The 21611-nt window shown below is 58.4% G+C and overlaps 1 protein-coding gene across 2 annotated transcripts in view; it reads left to right on the plus strand.

The window, feature by feature from the left end:
- The window catches only part of BRD4 (bromodomain containing 4), an 86035-nt gene extending 65136 nt beyond the window's left edge, over positions 1-20899 (plus strand). The window contains exons 8-20 of one of the 2 annotated variants that reach the window (XM_061150014.1): positions 2354-2563; positions 2994-3193; positions 3470-3765; positions 4825-4935; positions 14022-14074; positions 14215-14587; positions 15171-15761; positions 17643-17755; positions 17854-18016; positions 18150-18280; positions 18437-18642; positions 18732-18963; positions 19277-20899. In XM_061150014.1, coding sequence (XP_061005997.1) covers positions 2354-2563; positions 2994-3193; positions 3470-3765; positions 4825-4935; positions 14022-14074; positions 14215-14587; positions 15171-15761; positions 17643-17755; positions 17854-18016; positions 18150-18280; positions 18437-18642; positions 18732-18963; positions 19277-19345 — 2748 coding nt within the window. In that variant the 3' untranslated portion in view covers positions 19346-20899. Of the gene's footprint in view, positions 1-2353; positions 2564-2993; positions 3194-3469; positions 3766-4824; positions 4936-9327; positions 11582-14021; positions 14075-14214; positions 14588-15170; positions 15762-17642; positions 17756-17853; positions 18017-18149; positions 18281-18436; positions 18643-18731; positions 18964-19276 lie in introns of those variants that run through there. The other variant, XM_061150015.1, reaches the window with a different exon arrangement.
- The last annotated feature ends 712 nt before the right edge of the window (positions 20900-21611 follow it).

Raw genomic sequence — 21611 nt, forward strand, 5'->3', positions numbered from 1 at the left:
AAGACACTACCGTGCTAGCACAGAAGGCCTGAGCCCTGCTCTCGTGGTGTGCTGCTGATGACTGCTCCTTCCTGTCACTCCCCCTCCTGAGACACTCGCCCTGGGTGTGGCTCATTGGGTTTTCCTGTCTCTTGCCTGACCCCACGCCACTTTGACCTTTCTCTCATTTGTACCATCCTGTGTCTGCAGCTGTTGTTACCCTCTTCTCATTCTTAGGTCTCAGGTTCCCCCACAGTCTCTTTGCCAACTCTTGCTGTTTCTGCCTTAGCACTTAGGACACATTATAACAATCTGTGTTTGCCCCTTGAGGACAAGGAGCACATCATTCTTGTTTACCACAGAGCAGGTGCAGGTCTGACTCGGTCATTGGGAAGGTTTTCTGCAGCAGCGCTTAGCTCACTGGCACACAGGCCCAAGTGTGTTCCTGGGGTGGCCCCCCTAGGGCTGGAACAGACCATGGAATGATGGATGTGCAGCTGGGCACAGCCTCGGAGGCTGGCAGCCCACTTGGCCTTCTGTCCCATGCTCCTTGCTGTTTGGCTTTGGGGCCTTAGTAGGTCAAGGGCCACAAGCAGCCAGGGAGTGGAAGGGGGCTTCATTTCTACAACAGCCGTAGCCTGCGGGGCAAGAACAGGGGTGCCCTTGTGGTAAGGTAGAGCTGTCTGGCAGCTGGCATGGGGGGCTGGGTCGCAGACAAGTGACACCAGGTAGCTTCTGCTTGGTAAAGAATCAACTCTCAGCAGCACCAAGTGCTTGCAGCTGTCCTCTCTTGGGGTCCAGCTGCCGCATCGCCTTCTTAAACACACTTCTCTTAAGTGTGGGCGCAGCTCTTCTAGATGCTTGTGGGGGGCAGTTGTGGGCCTGAGCCTGCCCACATTCAGGGCGCTATGGGCAGAGATGGTCTTGCCCACAGGGTCTTGCGCCTGGCAGTCTGAACAATGATGATGTCTGGTCATCTCTCCTATTATTCTTCTTTGTTGCCCTTGGATCTGCTCCAGGATTTATTTCTGAATAAATATAGAAAGCTATTGCCTTTCTTAACCTCAAACCCACTCAGCAGAGTTCAGGCAGGCACCTTGTTTGAGAGGAGAAACTACCTTGGAGGAGGTCAAACTGAGTGATCTGGAGGGGAGGGAACAGTACCACAGTTTGCTGCCCAGATCGTGCTTTCCCAGCTCTCTGGGCCTGGGGAGACCTGAAGATGTGTTTCCAGAGACATCAAGAGAGTCTCCTAGGTTGTGCCCTGTCAAATACACCCCAGTTTGAAATAGCAGCCTTGGAGTTTGACCCTGTGGCCCTTCTGGGCCCTGCTATTCTCTCAAGCATCTGCTCATACTTGAGAAAGGTTCCCACCCCCTTCTGTTGTGTGAGTTTCTGTATTAAACTGACTTTCTCTGGGCTTAAAACAGATCTCAAAATCCTGCTGGGAAACCAGCTCTGTTCCTTCCACCACTATCAGTTCTGGGTCATCAGACAAAGCCCCTTGGGTAGAGAGGGAGTGGCCAGCTGGCTGGCAAGGCAACACACAGCGCAGCTGAACCCCTGGAGCCCAGGAAGGCTCACCCACACAATTCCATCAGATTTCTGAATCTCAGAGTTGGAAGGTCTTGGGATCTCCTGGGGTGGGATCTGGTGCTCGGTCCACCCAGGGTCTCTGCTCAGGTAGCTTGCGCCTCACAAAGCCAGCTCTCTGCCATGGCCTGTCCACAGTGCCCTGAACCTCTTCTGAACTTCCTCACGTTTCTGTTGTGTCCTGGAGACGCCACCGCCAGTGAGGACTTGATCACCGCAGGCTGTGGGCTCTGTGCTGGGCACACTTCCACCTTGGGGCCTTCATTCCCTCTGGAACCCTAAAACTGCGGGTTCTGTCTGCTGCCTGTGGGGATGTGAACCGTAAGAGAGCCTCCTATTCTTCAGTGTTGGGTCCTGGTGCCCAGCCCAGTGTCCAGCAGGCTCCCCTGGGGGTGCTGAGTGAGCACCCAGCTGTCGGGAGCCTCAGAGCAGTCTCTCTGAGTCTCTCCAGGTCTGCAGCTTCAGGGATCCCCAGGCTGATGTCCTCACTGGGCCAGCCGTCTCCTGGGATGTGGGTCACCTGTCCTTACTTAGGCCATGTTGGGAGTGCCTTTCACTCCAAGTGAGATTTGAGAGAGGAGTTTTGGAAGAGCTATCGGGAGCCCTTGCGCACGCCTCAGCTTAGTGGCAGGAAGGGGGTCACTGCTGACCCAGCCCCCTCTGCTTCCTGTTGAGTCAGCCCTCCCAGCCTAATGGCGTGTGTGGGGCCACAGCCCAGGCGCCCCCCCGGGCACCCAGCAGCCCTCATGGGCACGGCTTCCCCTCCCTCCCCCGCCTCCAGGATGTGTTCGAGATGCGCTTTGCCAAGATGCCGGACGAGCCCGAGGAGCCTGCAGCAGCCGTGTCCTCCCCGGCAGTGCCGCCTCCCACCAAGGTTGTTGCCCCGCCCTCCTCCAGTGACAGCAGCAGTGACAGCTCCTCAGACAGTGACAGCTCCACCGACGACTCGGAGGAGGAGCGGGCCCAGCGGCTGGCCGAGCTGCAGGAGCAGGTGAGGGCCCCGCGGGCGGGGGCCGGCCCCTTGTGCCTAGTCAGTGCACGTTCATACTTATACGTACATTGTGGGTATGGACGTGGGCTGACATGGCGGTTCTCTGGGCAGAAGTCAGGTTCTGGAACGTCCTGCTACCTGGAAGGAGGCGGTTGAGCCAGTTTGTCTGTCTCCTGGGGCTTCCTGGATGCTCCTCTCCCTGCAATTTGGCCTTTAGAGCCCATACGTGTCTATACACTCTTGCCCCGCCGCTTTAGGGACCCTCTTCCTGGGACCAGTGATGGTCATGGGGCTTCAGTGTCAGCTCCTCTGACAGGGAGGACACTGGTCTGCCCTGGGGGTTCAAGGGTCTGGGTGGGCCTGGGCCCCGTGGATATCTGGTGAGACGGCAGGTCATGACAAGAGTGTGTCTTGCTTGTCTGCACCATAGCTCAAAGCCGTGCACGAGCAGCTTGCAGCGCTTTCACAGCCCCAGCAGAACAAACCAAAGAAAAAGGAGAAAGACAAAAAGGAAAAGAAAAAAGAAAAGCACAAAAAGAAAGAGGAAGTGGAGGAGAATAAGAAAAGCAAAGCCAAGGAACTTCCTCCCAAAAAGACCAAGAAAAATAACAGCAGTAACAGCAGCACGAGGTCTGTGGCCGCCCCTGCTTGACAAATGCCCCCTCTCTGGGACGGGCCTCGGAGAGAGGATGGTAGGGCGTGGTGGGTAGCGAGACGCCCCCAGCTCACCGATTTTGGTCTCAACCTCAGCTGCACACTCACAGAAAGGCGTTGCCAGTGTCCCCTGTCCCCTGTGATGACCACTGGGAGGGGGTGTAGAAGCCTCCCCAAGCCCTAAATGAAGGGATGGGTGCCCCCTTTCTGCAGGGATCCATTCCTAATGGTATCTGCATCACCCCTTCGTAGCAAGAAGGAACCAGCACCCTTGAAGAGCAAGCCCCCTCCCGCGTATGAGTCGGAGGAAGAGGACAAGTGCAAGCCCATGTCATACGAGGAAAAGCGGCAGCTGAGCCTGGACATCAACAAGCTGCCTGGCGAGAAGCTGGGCCGCGTGGTGCACATCATTCAGTCACGGGAGCCCTCCCTCAAGAACTCCAACCCCGACGAGATTGAGATCGACTTCGAGACCCTGAAGCCATCCACCCTGCGTGAGCTGGAGCGCTATGTCACCTCCTGCTTGCGGAAGAAGAGGAAACCTCAAGGTGCCCTTTGGCCGTCTGGGGTGGGGCTGGGGGTTCCTGGTCCTGGTGAGGGAGAGGGCTGGCAAGTGGGGCCAGGTGCTGCCCGTGCACCCCTATTAGCGAGGCCCCGTTGGCACCTTTAGTTAACTTGGCCTTCCAATCCCAGCCCTCTCCCTCTGCAGGCTGTTTAAGTTTCCAATTGTGAAGTCTGTGTCCTCGACGTGGAAGCCTCTGGAGGGTTGTGACATCAATCTCGACCCTGGGCTGTGGGGCACCTCTTGACTTCTCTGGCAGATTGCCCTCGGGGTCCTAAGCCTTGCTCTAACCAGCAGCAGTCTTCATCCTCAGTTGCTGCCTCTGAGTCTTCCCCAGAAGGCACCGCCCACACACACCCCCACCCCCCACCCCGGCCTCTTTGGGGTGGGGGACATGGCTAGGAGGAAAGCATTAGATTGGCACTGCACCTGCATGCTGTCTTCTCTAGTTCCTTGTGACCTGCTCTGCAAGTCTTCCAAGTAGCTCTTTGGTGTATCAGTGCCTTGTCCTGGCTCACAGTTCTGTCTCAGGACCAGCGGGATTTAGGGTCCGAGTCAGGGCCTTGCACACAGCCTTCATCCCAGCACAGACTAACGTGGGGTCCCTGGCACCCCTCCCCTCTGTTCAGGGTGGCACACAGTGACACCTGCCTCCCTCTGCGCACCGAGGAGCTGGGACGCCCCTGGGGCCTGCCCCCGTCTCGCTTTGCCTCGGATTGTCACGTCCCCTTAGGCCCTCTCCCCACTGCCAGAGAAGTAGCTGAGGGAGCATGCTCCAGCAGTCCCTGGTGAGGGAGTTCCCTCCTGCCCTGGTCTCCTAGTCCTCAGTGAACTCTGTGAGCGGGTGTTGTGAGAGATTGAAGGGGCCTTGAAAGTTGAGTATAAGCCAGGATTTTAGCTATTGTGCCTGGTAGGCTAGCTGCGCCCTTGGGAAGTGTGTGTTGGGCCGGGGTCTGGAAGGACAGCAGCCGGGCTTTGGGAGCAGCTCTCTGGCTCATGGGGCTCTTGGCCCTGCCTGACTCTTGTCCCTGTTGCTTTATTGCAGCTGAAAAAGTTGATGTGATCGCTGGCTCCTCCAAGATGAAGGGCTTCTCGTCCTCAGAGTCTGAGAGCACCAGCGAGTCCAGCTCCTCTGACAGCGAAGACTCTGAAACAGGTTAGGTGTCTTTGATGTAGTCTCACCGCACTCCTGCCTGTGTTCCGCCCTTAGGCTACCAGGGAGCAGAGATGGCAGTCATAAGAGCCTGCGGGGCCCTCCCATCTGTCCATCTTCCTGGTCACCATGCTGACCTGTACCTGGGGTGGTGGGTATCCCAGCACCTACCTCCACCCCACCCCTGACCTGGGCTGGTGGGAGAGACAAGTGGCCAGTGGTGTTGACCCTGCAGAGCCCTGGGAAAGGAGGAAAGGGGGCAGATGATGGAACTGATCTTCGCGTGACCCTGCCCCACCTCAGAGTCCCCCAGCGGCACCGTTGCCTGCAACTCGGCCCTTTCAGGTGACGTGCTTTGGCAGGTGTGGAGCAGCCTGCTTTTGGCCCCGCTGTTCTCGGGGCTTAGAGCACTGCCGTCCTCCCCGGAGTTTGCTCACTGCTGCATTGGCTGCTCCTAACTGCACGCACTTGGACATGCGTGTCCTGTACCTCTAACAGTTCCTTCTCTCCATGCTGCACGGGCGTGCACGTGTGCCCCCTGGTGCGGCTGAGCAGCAGCCTTGACGTGGGAGGTGGGGGCACGTGCCTAGAGCTGTGCCAGTGGTGGGGCAGGGGACCTTTCCTCCAGACACAAGCATTTCTGGTTATTCTCAGGGGAGCTGATGCTCATACTGGCCCAGAGGAGAGGCTTGGAAGAAGCCTGGTGACTAGGCTGCTCTGTGAGGTGGAGCTGACTTTCTGTTTCTGCGTGAATAGGGTTGGTGGTGGGCAGGCAGGCGTCTTCATCAGCTGAGTCAACAGTCTGTAGACCGCCCACGAGCCTGCCTTGGGCCCATCCCTCCAGGCAGGCTGCAGTGTGCACATCCACAGCGGGCATCAGGACTCCTGGCGTATTCTTCCGTGTACCTAACCCTGTCTCTGATACTTCACTGTGGCTGGGAGTAAACGACACGCCTTCCTTAGTTCTCATAGATGGATAATGTGATCTGGTGTGCCGAGGAGGTGTGAGGATTGTCTGCAGCAGTTGAAGAGAGTGGTGCTGCAGTGAGGTGTGTGGGTCCTGTGGGGCAGGGGGTCCCTGGACCTTGTCACTGTTCTTTTCCCCTTGTAAGGACACCAGGTTTCCCAGGGGAGGGGGAGGGGAGCCTTCTCTAGGACATCAGTGCTCTGGACTAGCTCATTTTCAGTGGGCCCAAGTGATGTGAAATCCATTGAGGATGTTCTGTATTTATTGAGCTCCTGTGGTGTGCAGAGAGACTGCTGTGGGTAGTTTGCTGGTCACCTCTCTATCCTTTACCCTTTTTTCTTTCTTTGTAACCAGCTCCCCCTTCCAGTGCATTTTTAGAATCTGCTGGCCAGTAGGGGGCACCACACCCCATGCTTGCTGAGGCAGAGTGGGGCCTCAGGCCAGGGCCCAGCACCCTCCGCAGGGTGAATGGCTGTATTCTTGGGCTTAATTAGCATTCCAGGTTGCTGCTGACTTCTCAATCTCAGTTCCAGCCAAACCACAGGTTTGCCTTTGCTTCTGGGATTTTATACCTCCTGTGTTTTCTAGCAGGCTTCTCCTACTAGGGGTTTTGCAGCCTTTTCTCATAAGGATCTGAGCTACCAAAGAAAACCCCAGAGATTGAAACTGGCAGAGGACCTGATGGCTAAAACAGCGCGACCAGGCCCCACCCAGCGTGGCACCTTAGGGTGTCATGACCATCATAACCCGGTGTCCCAGTCGTTAATCTGTGACCGTGGCCTTTGTCCCTGACTCCTGAGCTTCTGAGCACCTTACACCCCTCCTGCTGCTGCCTCCTGTGGAGTAACCATGACGGCATTGCCAGCAGCTCTCTGCTGCTGCCGAGAGTTTTTTTTTTCCTTCACATTTTTCCCTCCTTTAAAGAAAGTGGAAAGATTGTGCAACAAGTAATCTGAGAGTCCTGGGAACAGCTGTCCTGGCGGGAAGGAGGGCAAGATTTACAGTCTCGGAGCCGCCAGCCTGCAGGCTCCCAGGCTCCGGCAGTCCAGCCCTGGCGGCTCCCTTCGCTGCCTCACCACCTCCTCCCCAGGCGCCCTCCCCACCTTGGTTTTGCGAGGCTGTCCTTTGTCTTCGTGGTTCTGGCTTTTCCTTTGCCATCTGTGTGCTCTGGAGAGCTCCGGGGGCCGACTGAGAGCTTCTGCTCTTGGGAGGGATCCAGCCTGTAGATTTGTGCCCTGCACCTCAGATGCTACAGGTCCCAAGTGGGAGCCCGCGCCCTGGTTCCAGGGGATGGGCTGTCTGCCACCACCTTCCTGCACAGGAAACTGCTTGCTTGCTGGGTGGTTCCTTGTGTGGGGTCCCTGGAGCTGGGTAGATTGCTGTGACTAGGTACAGGTGGTTCTGCCTTGGCGGGGTTGGGGGGGGCACTGGGGGTATTTCTCTTGGTCTTTGGGGGCTTAACTGTTTCACCCTTCTTGTTCTTGTGTTTCCATTTGGATTAGAGCCGAAATTCCTGAAGGGCTTGTATTTGTCAGTTCTGCCAACACGGCCCCAGACACGAATCACCAAAAGAAACTGACCAGAGGCACTAAACTGGGGCTGGGGCAGTGGCACACGGTCTCATCTCTGGCCACTGCCCACAGACAAGGGTGCTGCCAACTGCTCGGGACAGGGCGCTGGTTATTGGGACAGGGCTACTGTTCAGGGATGCGGTGCATCCACAGACTGGGGTCTGGGGGGTCTTTCTGTCCCAGGCCACCGTGTGCACCTCCTCCCTTGAGCAGCATGGCAGCACTGTTGGCCAGACCCATCACGTCTTTTGAACCCATCTGTTACCTGAGTCATAGTCTTCCATTGAGCTTTGACTGTGGTTAAACTCTGAATCTGCTTGAGGGTTTAGTAGTGGGACAAAGACAGTGGTACAAGGGCCACCCTCCCACTGCCCCTGAGCCAGCGTAAATTTTCACCCCATCCCATTGCTGATGTCTGGCTCCTCCCCAGTGCTACCCACAGGTTTTATGGGCATACAGGGCTGGCCAGTACCTCCTGTCCCTCTCAGGAGCATCCCTAGCCTGCGCTGAGATAGGAGTTCAGAGCATTCTCTTGGACTTGGTTTTGGTCTTCTAGTTGCAGAGGGAGCATGCACCAGCTATTTTAGTCTCCTGGTTTCCTTTTCCCAGGATCGGAGCATGTGGGTGTTTCTTAATAGCTCCAGGGGGAAAAGGAATGCTGTATGTTTTGGAAAGATTTGAGCTGGAAAGTGCAGACAGAGGCCGTGGGGCATTCTTCCTAGACAACCAGCCTCAGCTTCCGCGACCCTGGGTCTTGGAATGACTCGGTTCTTGTCCCATCTTGAGGCCTGCTGCTGCCCACTCCAAGGGTGTGATGCTTGTTCTTGGGGAAGGGCTAAGTCCCTGGCTGGGGTCGGGGCAGGAAGAGATCTGGAGGATGGGGCTATAGCCAATCTGCCTGCCGTGCCAGGTGACCCCTCACACCCACACACATGCAGGGCGGGATTCGAGGGCTTCACGGGCGAGGGCGAGCCTTGTGGAATGTGCATTGAATGAGAGAGCAGCCGGTGGGCGGGTTTTTCCCACACAGCACACACTTGGGGACCATGGGAGTGCAGTGTCGGTTGCATCCGTGATTCTAACAGAAGCATCTGCTCTGCTCTGTTGGTGGGAAAGAGCCCCAGCCCCTCTCCGCAGTCAAAGGAAGCTGCATTCGATTCCTGGGAAAAAAGAAAGGACAACTTTCTTGCTCAACTTTTTTTCATTTTTAATTTGCTCTCTCAACAGTATATGTCACTGGCTCCTCTTTCTTATAATTTTGTTTGTTTCTTGGAGTTCAGAGGAATGCAGAGGCTGTTAGCTAGAGATTTTGCACTCCACAGCTCCTTTCTTAGGGGCATTCCCTCCTTCCAGCTGAGCCCCAAGTCAGGGTCAGCATTACCTCGCTGAGATAGGGTGCAGAAAAGCGGACCCTGGGGGGTAACAACAGAATCAGTGGGTGCCCAGTGGGCGTGGCACACCACGCAGGACTTCAGAAGTGATGCAAGGGGAGGGGAGGACAGGTGGGGTAATCTCTCAGCAGCAGAGCCCAGCAAAGGAGACCCCAGCACGCAGTGGGCACACATGGAGCTCGTTACTGGAAGCAGTTCTGTTTAGAGGCATGAGCAGGCTCAGGCGGTTCTGGAGACATCCGTGCGTGCCTGATCTGAGGCCCTTCTCAGGGGAAGGTGGGCTTGTCCCCACCCACAGCTGGCCAGGCAGGGGGTGGAGCTCCTAGTTGCGACGCTGTCTTCTCGTGCCCTGACAGCAGGCGGGGCACCGGAGGCTGGCTTGGTCTGCAGTTCTTCTGTTCTTGTGACTTAAACGGTACATTCCACACCATTTCTCTCACACTGGTTTCTCTCTCCCTCTACGTAGGTCCTGCCTAATCATTGGACACGGACTCTTAATAAAACGGTCTTCAGTTCCAGATTCCTTCCCAGCAAGCTATAGCTTAAGTCCATTTTCTTCCGTGAAAGGGACAGGACTCCATCAAGTTATGGAATTCCTCAGAGCCCTGGGCCTGTCCCCCGGGGTGGATTAGTCATGTCCAGCAGCTCACACCTAGTCCCGCCTCCGGGAAGGCTGCCTGCCTGGCCGCCCGCCCGCCCGGGCCTCCTGTGTAAAGACTGCCTGGCTGTTCTGCCCAGCCTCCCTGGTCGTCTGGGGTCCTCTGAGCGGGTGGCATCTCCCAGAGGGTGATGACAATCCCCCTGCACACACATTCATGTGGTGCTGCTCCGTGTGCAAGGCCCCATCACAAACACGTTTCCTGTCTTCACCCCTCCCTCTTTTGGGGGGACTCTGGATCCTAACTGCTTCCCTCCTGGACCTTCCGATGATGTTAGCCCAGGGAAGATCTCACTCAACTCAGCCTCAGGAAGAACACTGTAACATCTAGAGCTTCCCCAAGTGAGGAGCGAGGCTTTAGAGGCGAGGCCAGCTGGGCCCATGGCTCCTCGGGGCTGTCCCTCAGTCTGCCTTCTCTGGTGACCCATGCGGCTCTATTGGCCAGAGGCTTCCACCAGCCACAGCTGACTTTCAGCCCCCCGGAGTCCTCTCTCCGTTTTCATTGTTCCCACTGTTGTCTGTTGGGCATCTTCCCAACTTCTTTGGCCTCTTCTCCTAAAGTCGCACAGGGAAAGTACCTCCTAGGCAGCCTCCTCACTCCTCCCTTCCCAGGTACATAGATGCAGACTGCAGGAGCTGCCAGGCAGGCTGGGAGTGAGGGACATCTGGGGAGATGTGGCCGTGCCTCCGGCTGATCTGACTCCTCCAGCCCACAGTCCTCGCCCCCGCTGGGCTAGGGCGACCTCGCCTCGGTATCTGGGCTAGTAGTGTGAAAGGGCTGGACCAGTCAGTGGTGAGGGCATTGGAGCCTTGGGCCCTCTTCGTGCACATGCAAGTACTCCCCTCAGTTCACCCCCAAGAGGGATGGGGGCCACCGGGTGGGCCACATCATCCAAGCCCTCTGAGAGGCACTGGATAGGCTTTTTTTTTTTTTTTTGGCTCTAAAAATAAACATCAGCCCTTTTTTGGTCATGAATCCAACATCTCAGCAGAAAACTGCCTGGCGTGAAAAGTCCCCTAAGGAATAGCGTTTGTTTTAAGTGTAGTTGGTGTGTACTTCGAGGCCTGACTGTCTCCTGGCATTTTGGGATCAGCCTCCTCCTGCACCTGGGAGCGAGCTTGAGGAGGTGCAGTTGGCCAGCAGCTGCATGGAAGCCCTGGCCCCCTCCCCAGCTCCTTGGGACCTTGGGCCCAAGCAGCTGTAACTGCCCCAGACTGGCCTTGGCCTTGGCCTTGGGTTCTGTGCTCAGCCTCCCCGGAGCCCCTCGGGCCCTGCGGTGATACTTGGGAGTGCCTCAGCTGCTCCCGGATCCTCCAGCCGGTCGGCTTCCAGTTGAGCTCATTTGCCAAACAGACTATTTTGAGCTGCCCTTTGGCCTGTTCCTGATGTGTTTCCAGTGCTGCTTGGCCTGGCTTGGGTCCGGGGGCTTCATGCCCAGAGATTCCCACAGGACACTTGGGAAGCTGCTGGCATTGTCTTTCTGGGAAGATTCTGCCGTCTTGGAACAAATGGCAGGCTAGATTCCCACGGCGTCAGCCTGTGTGCCACCCCCACCCCTTCCCACTCGTGGGCACAGAGGCTGTAGCCCCAGGCCAGCTCTTCCGTGTGATCCTTGCACTTCTCTGTTCAGGGGTCCTGTCCTTGCCCATGGTGCTTCCGTCTGACAGAGAACTCAATCGTTTGATTTGGGCTGGCACCGGTACCCCAGGAAGAGCAGAAGCCCGCCCACCCTTGCGGCAGCCTCCAGTGTGCGGGCGGCGGGCTGTGCCAGCCGGGCCTGAGAAGTTGCTCTCGGGAAGGGTGGTGGGCCAGGTGTCTGCTGGTGCGGAGGCTTCCAGTCGGTTCAGTTGAGGGGGCTCTGCACCTCTGCCCTTGCCTTCCGTCCTGTCTCCTTCCCTTGAGTTGTGGGGGAGTGGGGAGGAATCAGTGTTTTAATCAGATTTTACAAAAACGTTTTAATTCTTTGTACAATTACCATCCTATGTAAAGCTGAAATTTGTGTTGAGTTCAAGATGTTCATGGAATAAAGATCACACAGTACTTGAGGCCATCTTCATGTAACCCTCTCTAGAGAGTTTTGTGTGGGGGGTGTCTTGGGGCTGGTGTGTGGTGAAGTTGTGCACTTCTGTCTTGTCTTCCTACCACAAGGCGAGTGGTGCACATGAGCCAGATGTGACGGCCCCAGATAGGCTCTGGCACCCCTTGGTCCCTGCCGCCGGCCCTTTGAGTCTTCTGGTCCTGGTGGTCTTCTGGGTGCCTCCCACCTTCTCTCCCGCTCTAGGCAAGCCCCGCCCCGCACTTCTGTGCAGCCTGGGGGGGTTACTCCTGGTGACCTTTCTAAGGCAGCTGATATCCACTCCCTGGATCCTTAAGGGCCCCAGTGCAGTTCGTCCCCACTAGTTCCCCGGGTGGGCCTCTCTTGCTCATGGATACAGGGAGATGGTGAGGGCTCAAAGCCACCTGTCCCTCTTTTGTGTCAGAAAAAAGTGTTTCCCCACCAAGGCCATGAGATGACAGGCCACCTCAACCCCATCCAACCTTCTCCCTGCGACACAGTGTCCTATCCTGGTCATACTTAATGCACTGACCACCTTCCTACCCCAGGCCCTCCAAAGGCAGGCCAGGGTGTGAGCAGCTCCCCCAGCCTCCCTTGAGCTGCAGTTTCTGTTGCTAGAATCCATGCTGGGAGAGGAGCCCGGCCTGGGAGAACGCCCCACCCTCTTCCTCCTGTGTGCCGTGCTCCAGCTTTATGCGTGTAGGGTTCCCTCGGCCCTGGGCTTCCAGCCTCTGTATGGTCCAGCATTCCTTCACCCTGAGGCTCCCAGGCACCCGGCTTGTGGCCCAGTCCTGCAAATTACCCAAACTGCTCCCTTTCATACGTGTGACTGAAGAGTGTCCTTTCTACCAGCGCTCATATGTGACCCGTAGAGTCCTGAGCCCTGTATCCCAGCATCTCTAGTATCTGGGGTTGGGGCTGGGCCTGCAGTTCCCGCACCCCAGGCGTCCCTAGTCACCGCCACTCGTGTAAAAACGTGTCTGTAGCCGCAGAGTTTTGTGTCACTGTCTTACCTCTTGCATGGAATGGTGAGTTCTGGCAGGGCACGAGGTCCCCCCACCCGTCTACGTGGCACGCTGCACCAAGGCCATACGCCTCTCCAAAACTTCCTTAGCACTGCCCTCCGTGAAGCAGCTACCAGCGGAGCTAGCCCCACTTTGGGCAAAAAGCGTGTGTCCTCCAGCACCAGCGGCAAGAGCCAGCACCCTGGTGAGGAGTGCAGGGGAGGCCAGGCGAAGCGACAAGGTGCCTCTCAGTGACAGGAATCCCAAAGGCACCACGGGCGGGGTCCCAAGTCCCCCCTGGTGGTCGGCGGCTTCACTTCCCAGCCCTCAAGCCCTGGCCCGGCTTCCCCTCCCTGTCTCCCGCTCCAGGATGTGCACCCAGCAGTGTTTGGCGAGGGGAATCCGTGGGCCAAAGTTCCTTAGCATGAAGCTCTCTAGAGTGGGGGCAGAGGGGCTCAGGCTGGCTCTGGCACACTCCTGACAGAGACGGGCAGACCCCACATGTGCCCCCACAGTGGCGGCAGCAGGCCACGGGCTCCTGAGAAGCCAGGACGCGCACTGTTTTCTCCCTCCAGCCCATGGACCGTGTCCCAACACAGGGACTTCTCTGAGGCTGGTCTCCTGAGAGGAAGAGGAGCCTGGCCAGCGGCCGCCGCCTCTGCTGGCCGCGGCATTGAGTGCCTCCCTCATTGGTTCCTGGGTCGTCCAGAGAGGCTGGCTGGCTGGCTGGCTGGCTTCTCTCCCTCCACAAAGTGCTCAAGCTTGTCAGCACTTACCACTTGTCAGCACTCTCTTCACCTGCCCCACGGCTCTGTGGCCAGGGCCTTGACCCGTGCTGGCACCAGTGGTCCCTGTCACCCCAGCCCATGCATTTCTGCATCCCTTGGGACAGTGGGAAGGCGCAAGTGTCACAGGGCAGTGCAGCTGGAGGCCGCCGAGTTGTTGCTTCTAGGCTGTGTGGCTGGGGCAAGTCCCTCAACTTCTCTGAGCCTTACTTGGCTAATTACTTAAATGGACAAGATCATTTCAAGCCCCGTGGTGGTCCCAGGGCGAAGCAGGTTGGGGTGCAGATGCTCAGGTCCCTGTGGAGGCCTCTGACTAGCCAAGAAGGGGAGACGGTTGGGCCAGGAGGTCCTTCGTAGCACAGTCCCCCACGCGTTCGGGTGTGCTCTTGTCATGGAGCTGGTGGTCTGGAGTGTGGCGGGGAAGCTAGGCATGGTCCCCGCTAGGAAAAAAAGCCGCAGGCAAAATGGGTAGGTGACACCCACACACCTTTCCATCCCTTGTGACCCCCGCCCCAGACGGAACCCGGCCACTCTCCCTCTCACCGTCACTTGGCCCTTCTCCTGAAGTCACACTTTGTTTTCTTCTTGCTCCGCGCGGAAGGCCCGCTCCCAGTCTTCTCCCCTAGAGCCTCACCGCCTTCTCTTTACCTCCACAGAGATGGCTCCGAAGTCCAAAAAGAAGGGGCATCCTGGGAGGGAGCAGAAGAAGGTAGGTGGTTTCAGGGGCATCTGGGAGCAGGTGGGCAGTGGCCACCTGCCTGTGGGGGCCCTGGCGGGGAGGGCCCCCGCGTCTTGCGCAGACGCGCGCGGCAGGCCGGCCTCACGTCAGCCTGTCCTGCCTGCCTGCAGCACCACCACCACCACCATCAGCAGATGCAGCAGGCCGCGGCCCCTGTGCCCCCGCCGCCGCCACCGCCGCCCCAGCAGCCCCCGCCGCCACCGCCCCAGCAGCAGCCGCCGCCGCAGCCCCCGGCCCCGCCCCCGCCCCCGGCCATGCCGCAGCAGGCGGCCCCCGCGATGAAGTCCTCGCCTCCGCCCTTCATCGCCGCCCAGGTGCCTGTGCTGGAGCCCCAGCTTCCAGGCAGCGTCTTCGACCCCATCGGCCACTTCACCCAGCCCATCCTGCACCTGCCGCAGCCCGAGCTGCCCCCGCACCTGCCCCAGCCTGCTGAGCACAGCCCTCCGCCTCATCTCAACCAGCACTCGGTGGTGTCTCCTCCAGGTGAGCGGCCACCGCGCCCCTCGGGTCTGAGCACGCTGACAGGGTCCCCAGAACGGCCGGCAGAACCCGTCTTAGCCTCAGCCGTCTGGTCGCTCAGGGGAGATTGGCCGCTCCTTGGGGCCCATTCTGGAAATGACGCCAGGAGCGTGGACAGGACAGGACAGACCTTGTGTAGAGAGACAGTGCTTTGGTGCAGAAGACACTGATTCAGGTCTGCTGGGCCAAGCCTCACAGTGTGAGGTGGGAAAGGATGGGACTCCTCTGCGGCTCCCAGTCAGGGGTAGGGAAGGGGGCACGAACTTTCATCCTGGAAGGGATGTGGGGATGGGGAGAAAGTTGGAGGGGAGGGAGGAAAGTTGAGGGCACGGAGCGCAGGGCAGGATGATGCTGGTGGGGGCGGGGGGCCTTGTTCCTGTAGCCCTCCCTGGATGCCATCCTGACTCTCGAGTTCTGGGGAAGCCTAGGAGGGTGGGGAGAGGTTGCCAGTTGGAGGGAGACAAGTCAGAGGTCAGGATGGAGGAGAAAGGCTGGGCTGGGGGCCGCACAGTGCGTGAGCCTCACCACCCGACTCCCGTCCTTGCAGCTTTGCACAACGCGCTGCCTCAGCAGCCATCACGGCCCAGTAACCGAGCTGCCGCCCTGCCCCCCAAGGCGCCCCGTCCCCCTGCTGTGTCGCCCGCCCTGGCCCAGCCGCCCCTCCTCCCGCAGCCCCCCATGGCTCAGCCCCCCCAAGTGCTACTGCAGGAGGACGAAGAGCCGCCTGCCCCACCCCTCACCTCCATGCAGATGCAGCTCTACCTGCAGCAGCTGCAGAAGGTGCAGCCCCCCACGCCACTACTCCCTTCCGTGAAGGTGCAGTCCCAGCCCCCGCCCCCCCTGCCGCCCCCGCCCCACCCCGCCGTGCAGCAGCAGCTGCAGCAGCAGCCGCCGCCGCCCCCGCCGCCCCAGCCCCAGCCCCCGCCCCAGCAGCAGCACCAGCCCCCCCCACGGCCCGTGCACATGCAGCCCATGCCGTTCCCCGCCCACATCCAGCAGCCCCCGCCGCCCCCCGGCCAGCAGCCGCCCCACCCGCCCGCGGGCCAGCAGCCGCCCCCGCCGCAGCCCGCCAAGCCTCAGCAGGTTATCCAGCACCACCCTTCACCCCGGCACCACAAGTCGGACCCCTATGCCGCTGGTGAGTGTCCCCACGCTGCCCCCGGGCTTTGGGGAGGCTGGCTAGGCCCAGAATCGCGTCCCGAGGAGCCAGGTGGGTCAGCTGGGCGCGGCGGGCTGAGATGAGCTCAGAGCTGAGCCTTGGAGGCTCTGGGTTGGTTGGAGAGAGGCAGCAGAAAAGGAGCAATGATACTTCATGTTTTAATCAGATGTAGCCTGATTAAAAGGTAAAAGCGCTAAAAGGTAGCACACAACTTACCGGGAAGCCATCTGTGTCTTCTGCTCCCAGCCTCTAGCCTCATCTCGACTGCCCGTTTTCAGTCAGCAGCATTGGGCAGGCCAAGCTCTCCTGCCTTCCCTGAGTACTTGTTCTCTAGGTGTCTCTGACCGAAACACTCTGGGGGTATTCTTGTTGATGCCTCGTGCTGTGGTGACATGTGAGGGCCAGAGCTGAGTGAGGGTCCTGGGCTTGGCACATAGACTGTGCGGCCTGGCTTGAGGGGTGCTGTGGGTGCTGCCGACAAATTAAGTAAAGCTGTTGGCTTTAGGCTGTGACTATTCCTAAACCCGGTAAAAGCTGCCAGGTGCCAAGCGGCTCGCGGTGCATCCTGAGCTGAGAGCAGCTGGCCGTCCTTTCCAGGGAAGAGCAGTAGTGGTCCCAGCAGCTTGCACAAGTCTGGAGGTTTCCTCAAGCCTGAGACCAGGGGTGGGCTGGTGATGAGGTGTCTTTGGAAGAGTCAGCATCTGGGGCAGGGCAAGTTCCCTCTGGCTACCTGTGCTTACAGGCCCTGGGCCCATTTCCGCCTGAGTTCTGTGGCCTGGAATGGATCACAGGGAGTGATGTGTGTTGGAGTCCAGCTGGGGGCTTTGGGTCAAAGGCCAAGTTTTTGGAGTCCAAGGAGGCTTGCTTGGCACGCGTCCCTGGGGCGGCCAGCTTGCAAGCGCTGCCCCAGGCTGCCGGGCTCCGCTTTATGTACTGCTGGGTGAGCCACCAGGAGGCAGGAGATGCCTCCATGTCACAGGCCTGGGAGCCGTCATCTAGGTCCGCCTCAGAAGGGGCTCCCAAGGGGGCGAGCCGCACGGGGGGCTTGTTGTAGCTGTGTGTTTGGGGATTTCTGGCAGGCCTGGGCCAAGGCTGCCTGGATCCCCCCAGTGTTGGCTTGGATGAAGGTGGGTGCGCCAGCCCACCTTCTGCAAGAGCCGCGTGTCCATTGCTTGTTCTGCTGTGGGGTAGGCCAGTCCCAGCCTTCTCCCCACTGTGTGGGCCCTGCAGGTTGAGTTGTCTTGGGGAGGTTCCTGGGCGTCCGGCCTTAGACCCAAAGCAGCTGTCCAGGCAGACTGGCCCAGTCACATGGGGACAGCTGGGCACCCAGGCTGCCTGCTCTGTTGGGTTATTGACATCCCCCGTATTTGACCCAGGTCATACCATGGGACCACCTTTAAGAATTATAAAAGGGCTTAAGTCCAGACCCCACCTAGGCCCAGATATATCTGTATGAACGCTGTTTTTCCTGACACACACACAGTGGTATCAGACAACCAGGACTGAGCTCATGGCTCCGTAGAGCCCTGTTCTACAGTGAGTACAGTGAACACAGTGGGCTCAGCTGGTGAAGAATCCACCAGCAATGCAAGAGACCCTGGTTCGATTCTCGGGTTGGGAAGTTCCCCTGAAGAAGGAATTTACCCATTCGGTATTCTTGGTTGGAGAATTCTCATGGACAGAGGAGCTTGGTGGGCTGTAGTCCGTGGGGTTGCAGAGTCAGACACAGCTGAACCGCTGAGTGCAGCACAGTGAGCAGAGATGCCAGTGCCTGAGCCATTGGAGGGCTTCCCTGGCTGGGATCAGGGCCTGTGGCCTCCACACCAGACTGGCTGATAAGCTCCTTGTTCCTTCTCTTAGGTCACCTCCGTGAAGCCCCCTCCCCGCTTATGATACATTCCCCCCAGATGCCACAGTTCCAGAGCCTGACCCACCAGTCGCCACCCCAGCAAAATGTCCAGCCTAAGAAGCAGGTAAAGGGCAGGGCTAGGCATCAGCCCCCAGGGGTGGGGGCGAGCGGGACCAGAGGTGGCTGTCTGCCTCACCGGCTGCCATGCCTGTGCTGTCCCAGGAGCTCCGCGCGGCCTCCGTGGTCCAGCCCCAGCCCCTGGTGGTGGTGAAGGAGGAGAAGATCCACTCACCCATCATCCGCAGTGAGCCCTTCAGCCCCTCACTGCGGCCGGAGCCCCCCAAGCACCCGGAGAGCATCAAGGCCCCCGTCCACTTGCCCCAGCGTGAGTGCCCTCCCCAGCCCCAGCAGAGGTGGAGGGCCTCCGGCCTGCACTGGGCGTGAGCTTTCTGCGGGCCGGTCAGCCGTGCCCTGCTGAGGTGGGCAGGGCCCAGGCCCATGGGCTGTTTGTGTTCCAGGGCCTGAGATGAAACCTGTGGATGTCGGGAGGCCTGTCATTCGGCCCCCTGAGCAGAATGCACCCCCACCAGGGGCCCCAGACAAGGACAAACAGAAACAGGAGCCGAAGACGCCAGTTGCACCCAAAAAGGTAGGAGTGGTTGGACCCAGGAATGCCCTTCACTCCCACCCCATCCAGGGCACCCAGGGAGGTGCCTTGGTGGGTGCGTCCTCAGACTCTGGGCCTCTCGAGGAGCCCAGGCACAGCAGAGTCCCTCACCAGCCCCATGGTCTCTCTGCCTCACAGGACCTAAAGATCAAGAACATGGGCTCCTGGGCGAGCCTGGTGCAGAAGCATCCCACCACCCCGTCCTCCACAGCCAAGTCCTCGAGTGATAGCTTCGAGCAGTTCCGCCGTGCCGCCCGGGAGAAGGAGGAGCGCGAGAAGGCCTTGAAGGCGCAGGCCGAGCACGCAGAGAAGGAGAAGGAGCGGCTGCGGCAGGAGCGCATGAGGTGGATGTGGGATCTGGGTGGGGCATGGGGCTCCCTGGGCTCAAAGCCGTCCCCATGTGGACGCTGATCCGGAGCCCTGCCCTGCTCAGGAGCCGGGAAGATGAGGATGCCCTGGAGCAGGCCCGGCGAGCCCATGAGGAGGCACGGCGGCGCCAGGAGCAGCAGCAGCAGCGCCAGGAGCAGCAGCAGCAGCAGCAGCAGGCAGCTGCCGTCGCTGCCGCCGCCGCCCCCCAGGCCCGGAGCTCCCAGCCCCAGTCCATGCTGGACCAGCAGAGAGAGCTGGCCCGGAAGCAGGAGCAGGAGCGAAGGCGCCGGGAAGCGGTGAGCCGAGGGGCTCTGCTGGGCACTGCTGGGAAGAGACCCACCCCTGGGGGAGTTGAGAAAGGGGTCCCTGAGGTCCAGGAGGTGGTGGCAGGGTGCAAGCAGAGAGCCACTGGGCAGGAACTCAGGACCGACCTCTCCTTGTTTGCTGTGCTGGCCTCTGGGCCTCCGGGGTGCTCAGGCCTGATTCGAGAAGTGCTGCAGTGTGGGCTTGTGGGGAGAGCCATTGCTGGAGGGAGGGCTGAGGTTCTGGGAGCCACGGCAAGGGCAGGGCACCGAATTTCACTTCCTCCCACCCTCTTCTCTCCTCCAGATGGCAGCTACCATTGACATGAATTTCCAGAGTGATCTGTTGTCAATATTTGAAGAAAATCTTTTCTGAGAGCACCTGGGTGACTTCTGACTTTGATTTCCTGGCAAAACGTTGACTCTCCATAGTGTTAGGGGCAGCAGTGGAGGCAGTAGCAGCGGCGAGGGGGTGTCTCCAGGCCTGGCTCTCCTGCATGCTATGCCTGGGGAAGGCCTGATGGGCAGCTGAGGATCGCAGAGCCTGTCTGCCTTACAGCCAGCCGGACGTCCTGCCACCTCCACAGGACGTCGGCACAGGGCACGCCTCGCCATGAGCAAGTGCTGGCTAGACCCAAGCCCCGAGTCCCCGCGTGTGGGGCAGAGCCCTTCTCTCTGCCAAATGTCTACACAGTATACACAGGACATCGTTGCTGCCGCCACCGTGACTGGTTTACTGTCCCCAAGAGCGTGACGTTCGTGACGTCCTGCCCGCTGGGAGTCCTTTCCCATGCCCCAGCTGCCGCTGCCCACACCCAGGAAACCAGGGCAGGTTTGCAAGAGCTGGAGGTGGCAAGGGCGCTGGCCCACCCCCTTGCTGGCACTGACTTTGCCTTGAACAGACCCCACCCCTCCCTTCCCCTCCCCCCACAAGCCTTTAATTGAGAGCCGCTCTCTGTAAGTGTTCGCTTGTGCAAAAGGGAATAGTGCCGTGGAGGTGTGTGTGTGTCCATGGCAATCTGGAGCGAGGTGACTGTCACACGTGTGTGTGTGGGCCGGCCTCGCCTGGCGAGTGAGGCCACCAACCAAAGTCAGTTCCTTCCCACCTGTGTTTCTGGTTTTGTTTTGTTTTTTTTTTTCTATATATATATTTTTTGTTGGATTCTATTTTATTTTTAATTCTCTCTTCTCCTCCAGACACAATGGCACTGCTTATCTCTGAAATGGTGTGATCGTCTCCTCATTGAGCGGCGGCTGCCACCGCGCTGTGGGTAGTGTGTGACCGTGGCTGTACTGTGTAGTGAAACATAGTTGGCATATCTTTGTTTGAAGTTTGTTGGTGACTCCACCAAACTGGTGTAAAAAAAAACTCAAAAAAAAAAAAAACAAAACAAAACCCACACACACAAAAAAAAACAAAACATACAAAACACAAAAAAAACTGCCTATATTTTACTGAGTTTCAAACTTTACTAGTCTATTTTTAATTATAAAACCAGAAAACTGCGTTTTCTTATCCTTTTTTCCTCCCCCCGTTTGTTGGCTTCTTCTTTTTATTTTTAACGTAAAATCTGTGTTGTTGTTTTTGTTTTGTTTTGTTTTTGAGTTTTTTTTTCTTTTTTTTTTTAACCAGGAGAGGAAGGGCCATGGGGTGAGGCGGGCGCAAGGGGCCATAGGCCACAGACTGAGGCAGACTCCCTGCCCGGCGCTTGGCCCTACCAACCGGCTGCCCCTTCCTGACTTTTTTTTTTTAATTTTATAATTGGAGCCCTTGGTGAGGTTACGCGTGCCATGAGAACCCACTCTACACCATGACGCTGGCGCCTCAGTGTTGGCCAAACTCTGGAGTCATTGACTGGTGTGACTTTCATACGGTGAATATGCATTTGGTCTGTACTGATCATGGAATAAACACATCTCTCTTTTTTAATGCTGGCGTCTCCCTGATATTTCTTTGTGAACCACCTGTTGTTGCCTAGGCTAGGTCTGCCCACCCCCACACACACACACATACACCACCTCAGTACAAGAACTACCACCTGGGACCACCTGGCCTGTCCCTGGGCAGGAGCTGCCCCCCTCTAGGCTGAAGCTGTAACTGGGAGCCCAGGTATCCCTCCCTGCGGACTCGAAGTTGGTGACATGCTCCAGCAGAACCTGGCCAAACTCCAGACAGTATTCTTCCCCTTTGCCCTTCCTCCATCCTGATCTCCCACTCACCCAAAGGACTTGAGCCACGTCTCCCACCTTGCCTGCCTCAGCCGAACTCCTCCTTTCATTTAAGCTCAGGGTTAATCAGATACTTAGATAATGTACATCCCCCCAGATAGGCTCCTCACCCCCACTCCACCCCCAAGCCTGCCGGGTGGACACCCTGCTGGGCCTGCCTGTGCACCCATCTGCACACACATGCCCCAGCCACAGGGCAAGGGCAGTACTCAAGAGCAGCCCCCAGGATGTAGGATGAACGTTTTATCACTTACACGTATGCACAGACACAAAGTGAAACATTTCCAGCACTGTTTATTAACCCACATTCTCTTTTTCAAGCAGAAAGGCCGTGTATCTTGGGTTTGGGATCTGCCAAACGTCCCAACTGATGGTATATCGTAGTTCAGGCATTCAGCCAGAGACCTGCCCCA

The sequence above is a fragment of the Dama dama genome, chromosome 9 (genome assembly GCF_033118175.1).
Source record: "Dama dama isolate Ldn47 chromosome 9, ASM3311817v1, whole genome shotgun sequence".
Taxonomy (NCBI): domain Eukaryota; kingdom Metazoa; phylum Chordata; class Mammalia; order Artiodactyla; family Cervidae; genus Dama; species Dama dama.